At 50.1% G+C, this 10,654-nt stretch overlaps 4 protein-coding genes across 4 annotated transcripts; 2 read left to right on the forward strand and 2 right to left on the reverse strand.

Annotated features, from left to right (window-relative positions):
- Positions 1 to 210: 210 nt before the first annotated feature.
- Positions 211 to 1,563, forward strand: CC1G_05036 (hypothetical protein; the record flags this gene model as incomplete). Its single annotated transcript, XM_001835991.2, has 5 exons — positions 211 to 303; positions 375 to 568; positions 638 to 799; positions 897 to 1,074; positions 1,135 to 1,563. The coding sequence occupies 5 exons, from the start codon at positions 211 to 213 to the stop codon at positions 1,561 to 1,563; spliced, it is 1,056 nt and encodes a 351-aa protein (XP_001836043.2).
- A 1,488-nt stretch (positions 1,564 to 3,051) lies between these two features.
- On the reverse strand, positions 3,052 to 6,544 carry CC1G_15054 (hypothetical protein; the record flags this gene model as incomplete). The annotated part of the gene is made up of 22 exons (XM_002910674.1): positions 3,052 to 3,090; positions 3,159 to 3,182; positions 3,280 to 3,402; positions 3,710 to 3,849; positions 3,947 to 4,099; positions 4,173 to 4,290; positions 4,352 to 4,432; positions 4,488 to 4,564; positions 4,618 to 4,711; positions 4,768 to 4,850; positions 4,905 to 5,007; positions 5,077 to 5,306; positions 5,354 to 5,360; positions 5,410 to 5,488; positions 5,555 to 5,637; positions 5,688 to 5,732; positions 5,784 to 5,795; positions 5,859 to 5,921; positions 5,956 to 6,124; positions 6,175 to 6,338; positions 6,394 to 6,450; positions 6,506 to 6,544. 22 exons carry the CDS (start codon positions 6,542 to 6,544, stop codon positions 3,052 to 3,054), a joined length of 1,983 nt encoding a protein of 660 aa, XP_002910720.1.
- A 1,593-nt stretch (positions 6,545 to 8,137) lies between these two features.
- Positions 8,138 to 8,808, forward strand: CC1G_05039 (hypothetical protein; the record flags this gene model as incomplete). Its single annotated transcript, XM_001835994.1, has 5 exons — positions 8,138 to 8,260; positions 8,330 to 8,348; positions 8,405 to 8,502; positions 8,564 to 8,651; positions 8,714 to 8,808. 5 exons carry the CDS (start codon positions 8,138 to 8,140, stop codon positions 8,806 to 8,808), a joined length of 423 nt encoding a protein of 140 aa, XP_001836046.1.
- Positions 8,809 to 9,246: 438 nt separating this feature from the next.
- Positions 9,247 to 10,359, reverse strand: CC1G_15055 (hypothetical protein; the record flags this gene model as incomplete). The annotated part of the gene is made up of 5 exons (XM_002910675.1): positions 9,247 to 9,315; positions 9,608 to 9,775; positions 9,860 to 9,927; positions 10,216 to 10,267; positions 10,354 to 10,359. The coding sequence occupies 5 exons, from the start codon at positions 10,357 to 10,359 to the stop codon at positions 9,247 to 9,249; spliced, it is 363 nt and encodes a 120-aa protein (XP_002910721.1).
- Positions 10,360 to 10,654: the final 295 nt, after the last annotated feature.

Genomic DNA, 10,654 nt, shown 5'->3' on the forward strand with positions numbered 1-10,654 from the left:
GTGAGATACATGAAGCGCCATGGGTTCTGTACGATAATCACTGTATATATATTTCAATCCCATTTTTTTTCTTTCTTTTCTCCTTGTGCCAACCAAGCAAGCGCCGCTGGTAATTGCTTAGTCAGCCGATCTGGAGGAGTTGAGTGCGCGGCTTGTTCTTGTTGAAGCGAACGTCGAGGACGCCCATTTTGAAATTGGTTTTGTCTCGCTATGGCCCGAATACGAGATGTATGGGCCTCAAATATCGAGATTGAAATGCGTAATATACGCGATGTTATCGACAGATACCCGTATGTCGCAATGGTTGTTGTCCTTCATCGCTCGTTTATCCAGGACGCCCTCGGCTTACACCTTTTATTCCCTTTTAAATCCAGGACACGGAGTTTCCTGGTGTCGTAGCAAGACCCATTGGAACGTTCAAGACCTCGTCCGACTACCATTACCAAACGATGCGCTGCAACGTAGACTTGTTGAAGATCATCCAGGTTGGCCTCACATTGGCCGACGAGGAGGGACATAATCCGCCTGAATGCTCGACTTGGCAGTTCAATTTCAAGTTTAGCCTTGCGTGCGTTCTCTTTCTGTGCTGCTTGTGTTGTGGATTAAAGAGCTGAGTCGCGTGTGTTGGGTTGGGCAGGGAGGACATGTTCGCACCGGATTCGGTGGAGTTGCTTCAAAAGTCTGGAATCAACTTTGAGCTACATGAACGTGAAGGGATCTTGCCCAATGATTTTGCGGAGCTTATGATCACGTCAGGCCTAGTTCTGACAGACGAGACAAAGTGGATATCGTTTCACAGGTGCGTAATCATCTTTGGGGGGATTTATCTAGTGCCCTCGCTTCATAACAACGAATCCCGACTGACTAGGCTATCCTACCTTGGCTCTACTTTGCAGTGGCTACGATTTTGGATACTTCGTCAAGCTGCTTACAGCACAGTCGTTACCGACATCCGAGGATGATTTCTTTGCGCTGTTGAAGATCTGGTTCCCGACTGTGTACGATATCAAGTTCCTCATGCGGGCCGCGAAGAACCTCAAAGGCGGCCTGCAAGACGTCGCAGACGACCTAGGCGTGCGTTCATTCCCTATTCCCTCATATCCAACCCGACTATAGTCTAACCTCTTCTCACAGGTCATGCGGATAGGATCCAGCCACCAAGCCGGATCAGACTCCCTCCTCACCTCCTCCACCTTCTTCAAAATGCGCGAAATCTACTTCAACGACCAGATCGACGACGCCGAGTATTCTGGGAAGCTCTACGGCCTCGGACAGACGTTTTCGCTCACGAATGGGTTGACGGATCACGGGCGGGGTGGGGCGACGATTGCGGAGAGGGATGATAGGGGGTCGTCGGTGGTGAGGGATGGGAGCCAGCATGGGCATAATGGGACGCCTGGGCCTGGGTCAGCGGGTGCGCCGCAGACGCCCGGGATGTTGCCGTTGGGGCCTATGCAGGCGGGTGGACCGATGCAGGCTGCTATGAACCAGGCGGGGTATGGGCCGTTGGGTGCAAATGGACCTTTTGGACTAAGATCGTCGCTGGTTGGTGGTGGGCGGTAGAAGAGATCGCTTGGTTTATGTTGTGGGTGAGGTGCTGTTCCTCTCTGGTATCCTTCGTTCTGTCTTTTTTTCCCGCTTTTCTTTTCTGTATTATCACGATGTTGTATCACCATTAATTATTGCATTCATCGACTTTCGCAGATATACGGATAAGCGCGGACGGGTAAATCGGATGTCATCACAGGACCTTGCTCGCCGACTGCCTGCCGAAGTGAAAGCGAAGAGGGCTCGATGGTGAGGCAGGCAGGGCAAGGCGGATCGGTGGGGCATTATGAACCCCAGGTGGTGGCGAACGTAAGTGAAGATGCAGTCGTGGAAGACGACTGGCATAGTTATGAAGGTCATTCCGGTCACTCAGACCACGACGCGACCAGGCGACCATCGCGTACCCCTGGCGGCCTGAATTCACGTTCTTAATGACACGACGCTCATGATCCCACTTTGGGCGTCATGAACACATTTGCGACATCCACATGCACAGTAACCGGTAACCAGTGGCTTTTAGAATGAAACAGCCGGCAAACTCGAGGTGCGAGTTAATATTATAAGGTCTCAAGGGTTACCGGTTACCGCCCGGCCTTGTGTCCGCGACAATCGAAGCATTTCGGCCTTGCTCATTTGGACTTTCTGGGAAGTTGGCTGTCGGACGTGTGGATGGATGGAGGGACCCCCTTTTGAACGAGACGGACGTCGTACTTATTTTAAAATTAGCGGGATACAAAGAAAACAAGGTGGTTGGTTGTTTTATTCCATTGGGCGTTTTCTCGACAAATGAACCCCCCCCCCCCCCCTCCTTCCCCCTCCCTCTGGATCTGCCTCAAGGACTTCCCATCTGTTGGATTAAATTGGACGGGCGCCGGAGTTATTGCTGCCTGTAGCCAAGCAATGACTGAGTGGCTATCTATCAAGGCTTTGTCCCAGTTGAGGACTAGCTTCAAAGTTGCATCTGCCATAATGATGGTGATCCTTGTCGGCGCTGGATATACCAGGTAAAGGTTTTCTCTGTGGAACTGCAGAAAAATGATTGGAAAATAGCAGGCCTTAGGTATTCCAGGGAGGCTTGCCGTCCAGTTTACCCGTGATCCCCAAAATCAGGCCCCTCGTCATGCTTGGGCGTCCCGAAGAATCTATTCACTCGGGAAGACCAACCCCAAAATAGGAGATCTCTGGGCGCCAATACGCGGCGGAGGGCAGAGGACGATATATTAATAAAGAACACCCGTTTGAATTCGTGGAGACAGTCTGAAGGTGAACCGGGAGTATGGCGACGAGTGACTTGTTTTGGACCGTTTTTCGGTATGAAAGTTCACCTTCCTTTAGTTCTTTTTTTTTTTCTGTATGGGTTTCCAGAATAGTGGAGTTTCGGGAGGAAGATGCTCATCGCATTGGTTATTACCGGATTGACAAGAGAACAGGATATGTTTGCATCCCATCGTCGTATGACTGATATCATCAGGCAGCCTCTGACCGAGGCCCGAGAGGGGGCATTTACAGAGATTCGACCTGAGTTACGAGGAACGTAGGTCGCTGTTAGCGGCCGTAGAGCAGGGGATAGAAGACGACAAGAACACTCACGTAATTACTCGGGAAAATACCTTTCCGTCCTTGAGAGTTGAATCCTACAAAAATTGGAGTGGGAGAGGAGATAAAATCAGAATTTTGTACGGAAGCGATGAGGTGACTGGAGGCGTCCAAACGGCCTTGAAGAAAACGCACCTTCCCACCACCCTTCAGCATAATTCCGACCGCCGGTAGCTCCACTCGATAGCTCAAGAACTTCGCCTTCTGTGAGCGGAAGTTCGTCTGGAGTTTGAGCCTGGTAATCGTAGATCGCTCGCACTGTACGAGGATGCGGTAGGGGTGGTTGAGGGTTAGAGTCAGTTCATTAGTACGTGACCAGCATAACCCAGACTCCACAGAAACCCAATAACACGGGGGTAAACGGCGAACGAGGGGACATAAAGACATAAACATCATCCCATTCCAGAGCCAAACCAACGGCCATCCAAGAATAGGAGTCATTTGACATAGATGGCAATGATTTGTAGAAGATTCGTCTGATCCATGAAGTAACAGGGAACACGAACTCACCGCGTTGTCCGGATCCTTGATTGTTGATAGTCGACGAGTTAAGTTTGGAACTTACTGGGCCTTGTGCTTCAAGGGCACTGCTGCCCGTGTCCTCGATATAGGTCGCAGGGACCAAACCGCTTTCGCCCCTTGCGTTGGACACCTTGACCCACCCCGATCCGTCGTCTGGTTCCAGCATGTACAGGGTCTCATTCTCTGTGAAAAGTGAAAAATCATTAAATCAGACATGAGGTCAACACACCGTGCTCGATGGTTCGATGTTTTCGCAAGGGTTGAAGTGAATGTTGCTTACCACGAATGGCCAGTTCGAATTCTGAAGAAGCCGGAAAGTCGAAAATGGCGCGAACGGTTGGGTAGGATTCAGATACTGATGATTCATCTGATTGTGGTTCCGACTTGACGAATGAGGAGGGTGTAGGAGTTCGAGAGGCGTCTGTTGGACCTCCTAAAGGATATAAATGTATTATCAGCCTTAAGCTCTTGCGATAGGAGCGGACTGCTCGAAGGTTTTCACATACCAGGAACGCTCAGATGTGAAGAGGTCGTCGTTCGTGTGGTAGAAGCTGTGTTGGATCTTGCTAAAGACGAGCTTGACGGGGATGTCGGGGTGTCCTCTTGCCCACAGTTCGCAGGGATCTATACCAATTGTAAATGAGGGGTTCGTCATCCGACCATATACGATATCATTTGATTTTACCTTAAGTTCACACCTGGTGTGAACAGATACGCCGCAGGCCTTGCAGGTTTTCCCCTGCTTACTGAGGCCCCAAATCGACGACTATTCGGTAGAATTTATTACAATTATCTCCCAAAGGTCAGATCGAAGTTCAAACCTTGCAATATCCGCAGTGCGTCGGGATCGAGAACGACGAGCTCTTGAACTGGTGAGGGCTCTGGGAACCGACGTCGGCTGGAGTTATTTTTAGTACCCGTTATACACGCCAAAAGAGCGAAATTGCTGACATCCAATGGTCGCGACAATCGTGTCCTTCTCAGCTTTCAAAATGTGTTCTGAGTTCAGGTAATAAATGAGCTGGTGTTCGGCTTCGAGGTAGCTCTAGATTTAGATTGGGTGAGTGTCTGGATTGATGGATGAAATCCATTCAGTCTCACATCGACCAGGTCGTCTATCTTGCCCAGTTGGTGGTCGGGCTGGTAACCTTGAACTTGTCTTTCCAGTTGGCCGACCTCACTCTCTAGAAAGGAGTCGGTTTCATGGTTACTACGATCCAGAGGGTAGCAAAACTCACTCTTCGCATTAATGAGCGGCTGTAACTCCTGAAGCTTCTCCTTGCAGCGCCTTAACTTGTTTTGGATAAAGACTTTGGGAACTGGCTCAACGCTCATAGCGTCCTAGGCAACCCCCGTCCATAGTTGATTAGCTGCGTGCACTGGGCCTGTTGTTACGCGGGTCTGACGTACCGTGTCATAATGACCCGCACAAGGCTCGAATTTCCAGTCCAATGGCTCTGAGAATGGGCGGATGTTGTGATTGATGAATAGTTCCTCGTCTTTGACCGGGTCAACCGCATTCAACCTGGCTTGAACGTTCTGGATTCGAGATTTGACGGTATCTAGGTGCTGGATCTGGAGTGTTTGACAATGTTCGAGGATTTTGGCGAAGCGCTGGATGAGTCGCGTTTGCAGTCTCTCTGGGAAGGGTTACTAGCGATCGTGAGGAAAACCGAATGCAGCTCACGGTATTCCTAGCAGGTTTGTTAGAACTCGAAGGTGTGACAGAAAGGGGTTTCCTACATCTTCCAGTCGCGGTAGATCCTCGCTGTAGAAGCGATGCTTGACCTGATTTGCAATGGCGATGGAGATCAGATACACGCTGTGGGGGTGATCATGAAATCCGTCAAGAACCGTTCATGGAGAAGGCGGAAGAGATGAAAATCACTTCTTGCTGTTCAGCATGTCGTTGCGCTGTTGTTCTGCTTGCTTCGCGGCGCGATCGGCGTGTTTGTCGTCAGAGGCTCGATTCTAGAATGTCGATTCAGTCGGCCACTGGGGGCAGGGTTTGTGGAAAATACCTGTTTCTGTCGGAATGCTTCGACTTCTAAGCAGTCTTCGTCATACTATCTCGGGGTCAGGACAAGTATCTCTGCTGGCAAGGCGGTCTAGGGCACCTTTGTCTTGCTCTGTCAAGGTCCAGAATGAACAGAATGAACAACAGAAATGGGCGTTTAGATGACTGGAAGAACCTTTAGACGATCGCCATAGACCCTATCCCTATCTGCCAACAGCTTTTGAAGGTGCGCTACTTCCTGTTGGGACCGGTCAGACGGGTTGTCCAAGTACAAACGGAATGCGATAGGGACGGGCCTTCTTCTTTGCCTCCTCGTTCCTCCGTTCCAACACTCGAAGGACTTCCACAACCTGTCCTGTTACCGAATCGGCGATATTAATGTGGTCCTCCGCAGTGCTTGCTATCGAGTTGATGATCTCGTCATACGCTGCGTTCAGAGTGCTAGAAAGGCGGTCAATCCACTGCACGGCATCCCACATAGACCGACTCACTTGGCTTTCAATGTTCTCGCATCGAACGACCTCGAAGGATCAGTTCCAAGGACGATAGCCTGCTCCATCTTTGCCTTCTTGTCCGCGGCCTTCCGTGCCAATGTCTGGAGTTTGGTTGCATATTCCCGCTCCAACGCTGCTCGTGCAGTGTAGATTTCCCGTACCTGTGAAGAGCGAGTGAGCTTCTGGGTTGATGAGAGCTTAAACTGGAGCTCGCACGTCGCCGATAAGCTCTAGATGGGTGTCGAAGTAGGTCCCAATCCTGTCGGCTTGATCCTGTTGCGTTCAGTGAGTGTTCTGTACTCTATCGCTGTGGGGAATCAGGCGTTACTGGGAGAGTTTTTCCATAGCTTGTCGTCGTTTCTGCCATCTTCGCCGTTCCCTGGCTTTGTAGGTGTGGCCAGGTGCGGTCTGTGCTGTCAAGACTGTCTGGGTCAACAAGGTAAAGGTCAGAGTTGCCCGCCGTCGTCGTCGTGATCGCAGTGAACACCGCAACACAGCCACATTAGGCTAAGCGCTCAGTCTTGTCAGATTTGGTAGGCATGACATCATGGCCTTGGCAGGGATTGAGGAACCTGTTCATGAGTATGCTTCTGCATCGTTCCGCCAGTGCTTCAGGATCCAGTCTTGTGGCTCATATAGTCAGTATGGCCTCACTCTGAAGGGTGAGATTCAAGTCTTCCTTGACAATTGATTAATGGCCGTGAAGGGAGGACGTCCTTCAGGCTGTTAAGTAAGCTCTAGGATATCCGGCGCGGTGTAGAGTGTTGGATAAACTCTGTTATTGAAGGCACCAGGGTAGACATTAGAGGACCTTGGCGTATGGAGTTAGATAACTGTGTGTTAAATCACATCGACCTCCTTTCTACCGATGCTGACGGAAAGTCTGGACTCTAAGTACTCGAGAGAACATTCCGCTTTTCCGCGAATAAAAAGGATATTGCTCTTGATGTTCTAGTTTGACGTTCTATAGGATGACGTCCGTCTCGTAGACTTCACATATATCTCGCTGGAGGGTCCCGGAATTCCATGCCAGGTGCTCTCCAAAGTTTAATATTCGTTCAATCCGGCCTGGGTCCGACAGTACTGAGGTCTGGGTATGGAAACGATTCCCAGAATCCACCCCTTTCCACAAAATTTCCCAAGTGACATACAGTCTGTGAAAACAAACTCCAAAATACCAGTTTTCAAACTTCGCGTGGTAGCGGGTACCTCGTGAGTGGTTACAGCCGGGCACAGCTCGATTAGGTAACCCCTGCTCCCAAATCGGTAGTGGTCCTTCTCGGTCTCTTATTTCCCACTTCCCCAGTCTTTTCTTCGAGACGGGGTTTCTCTCGACTCATGCAGACAAATCAAGAAGGGAACGATGCGTTCCACAAGGTTCTGGTTCCATCGAAGCCAGCACAGCACTTCTAGGCACCCTGGATCTTGTGTTGAAAATCGTACGACGTGGCACCAGAGCCCTTGTACCCGCGGCTTAGCTTTGCACCACACATCCTACCTCATCGCAATCAGAAGGCACTATGAGCACGGACCCAAAACTGTCCCTGTTACCTAACACGAAAGTAATATCTCTATCACTCTTAGAGTGGTGCAGGTGCGACCGGTGACACTATGAAAAAGCTAGTACGTGTGTGAGTACCTTTTCACGCGTGCACGAAAACTTCGACCTGATTTGCGATCATCCAAAAGCGATACAGGGCGTCCGCGCTCCCTGGAAGGGTAATAGCCTTCCCATCTTGCATCTAATCGCCGTTCTTCGATGAGGGTGGGGATATCCTGATTGTGGAGCTGCCGAAAAACTCATGTTACGCTTCTTCTTGGTAGCCTGCTCGGCTATAAAAGGTCGTCGATTCGGATTCCATATTGAATCGTCTCATTTCTGGCCCCCCTCTTGCTTCGTGTCTGCGACTCGCTCCCCGAGATCCCTCTCCATCCGCCTACACTCTAACGACGACGAAAAATGCCGCGTTTTATGCTGTTTATCTTCTCAACGCTGCTGGCTACTGTGTTCTTGATGATGGGGACGTATGCGACGCCTGTTCCTGGGAAAGAACTGGAGAAGCGGATTACTCGTGTTGGTAGAGTGAGTCGTCTTCGATGCTCTAAGTGTCAGAGTGTACCTGAAGCTAATCATGGGCCTTGATCACCATAGGGGACCTGGTACTACACAGGTTAGCACCGCTGGATCGTGTCCTCGCAGATGATGGCGCTAACCAGTTGATTGTAGGACGGGGCAACTGCGGAAAATGGAGCAAGGATTCTGAACCCGTCGTGGCGATGAGCAAAGCCTTCTACGACCGCAATAAAGGTATCAACTGCGGACAGGTAAGAGTATTCCTGTCCTTCTAGAAAGCCGTGTCCGCTAAGCTTAGATCTTGTATACCAGTGGATCGAAATTGTTGAGACCTCTAGTGGGAAGAAGGCATTCGGTCAGCTGTGGGATAGCTGTGAATCGTGCAGAGAGCAAGATATTGGTGGGTCCCTATCGGGCGCATCGAAAACAGAAGCACATCTAACCACGCGTGTTCTCGTTTAGATCTTTCTCCATCCCTTTTCCAGAAGCTTGCCCCACTCTCAAGGGGTGTGATCACCGTCTCGTGGCATTTCATGCCCAGGGACTGGAGACCATAATTGCATGGTCATGACACGAGATCGCCGCCCTTCACATTTCGATCAATCATCCAAGGTGACTGTCAACGCTCAAACCTACTCTGCGAGACCGTCGTACACGGAAGAAGGCTGTATTTTTAACTTGTGCTGGGTGCTGCCATAGACGCCAAGTGCCTGCTATTTATTGCATTGGGAATACTGGCCCGCGGCCATAGATGTGTTCCTGGTCGGGGAGTTTACTCTCCTTCGGCATCGTTTATGCAAACCCCTTTCTCCGCCTGCTTTATGTATTCGTCCGGATTTATCTTTATACCACAGTCTATACGGATGTGGCGCTAGCGCCTGATGTACTTTTATACCCTGTTATCATGATGCTGTTGGTTATTGCGACACTAAAGTGAAGTAGAGCAGTGCAGTACTTTTGCAACCGTTGAGGCTCGAACTCGGGGCCTTGCCAGCCTATGCGTACCACTCGCAATGAGACGACCCGAGTCGGGTACGAGGATGCTCGCCCCTTGAGGGCTTGCACTATGTTTAATCAAAGCTACAGTCTATTCGCCTTGAACTGTCTGCGGATATAGGAACCTTAACCTCACAGCGCGGGGACAGATTGAGCCTTTAATTGGCGCGTTGCTTGAGATGATTCAATAAGGGGACAAGTATGGGATTGAGGAGAATTTTCGTAAAGATTGCCATACTTTGTACATAACAAGAGGGAGCAAAAGACATAAGGGTGTCATGTTCTTTAGTTCAAGTCGTTGGAGCATCGTCTACTTTCTTCTGTCGTCGATGGTCCGGCCATCGAGTTCGAGCCACTCACCTTCATCTTCATCTGAACTGTGAAAAGGGCGAAAGTAGAAGAGTACACGGAACTAAGGAGAATCATCATAAGAATTGCCATACTTGTGCATAAAGCCCAGAAGAGGGAGTAAAAGGCATAGACTAGGGTGTCATATTCTTTGGTCGAAGGTCGCTGGAGCATTACTTTCTTGTGTTGTCGATGGGGGAAGTTTGTGAGTCACGTCTGGGCCATTGAGTCGGAAACGCTCAGGACCGGGCTCTAGCCACTCACCTTCATCTTCATCTGAGCTGTTATCAGAGCTCGGCATTCGGGACCGATGGAGAGTCGGTAGAAGGACCCTGAATGGCGTTTGCGTTAGAAGCGTTACAGCGACCGGGTTTGCGCCTGTGTTTAGTGAGATTTTCCTTGTAAATACTCGAAAACGAGCAGCTGGGGCAGTTGAAACGCTTTGCATTGGGACCGTGGATTCTCCAGTGCAATCTAACGTTGCACTTTAGAATGCTCGAATAAGTGCAGTCAGGAGCTGGGCAGTGAAATCGTTCCGCATTTGGATCGTGGATTCTCTCATTCCTCCACTCTGCCTACAGAAAATCTGCAGTGTCTTGGTAAATCCAGATAAGCTTCACCGAGTCCGAAGGTATGTTGTCTGTCCAAGCTGAAAGGAATGTCAAAGATAAACTGCGTATATGCCCCGTGAAGACAATTACTAATTTAGAGGTTGTCATGTGTGTTGAGGGGCGCCCACAGATGTTTTCATCACGCACATTCATGGCGTTAACATCTCATTCAAGTCTTCGAGAGTACTCTAACTGTATATACTGTTTATATAAGAGTGATTGCACGTCGATCTAGCAAGAAAACGCGCGATTTTCAACTGAGGCCCTTTTCTCGAGGGAAAGAGTATGCGGGGGAGGGGAACGCGCGACGCGTCAATAACAAAGCCAAACAAGTGGCCCGACGCGTTTATTGATGGGGCAGCGCTCACGGTCACGCAGTGGCGGGAGCGAATTACACGGTCGCTTGCACGGGCCACCAGGGCAAGTTCTCACCACCACATTCAAGACG

This window comes from Coprinopsis cinerea (assembly GCF_000182895.1).
Source record: "Coprinopsis cinerea okayama7#130 chromosome 8 map unlocalized cont3.8, whole genome shotgun sequence".
In the NCBI taxonomy this organism is placed as follows: Eukaryota; Fungi; Basidiomycota; class Agaricomycetes; order Agaricales; family Psathyrellaceae; genus Coprinopsis; species Coprinopsis cinerea.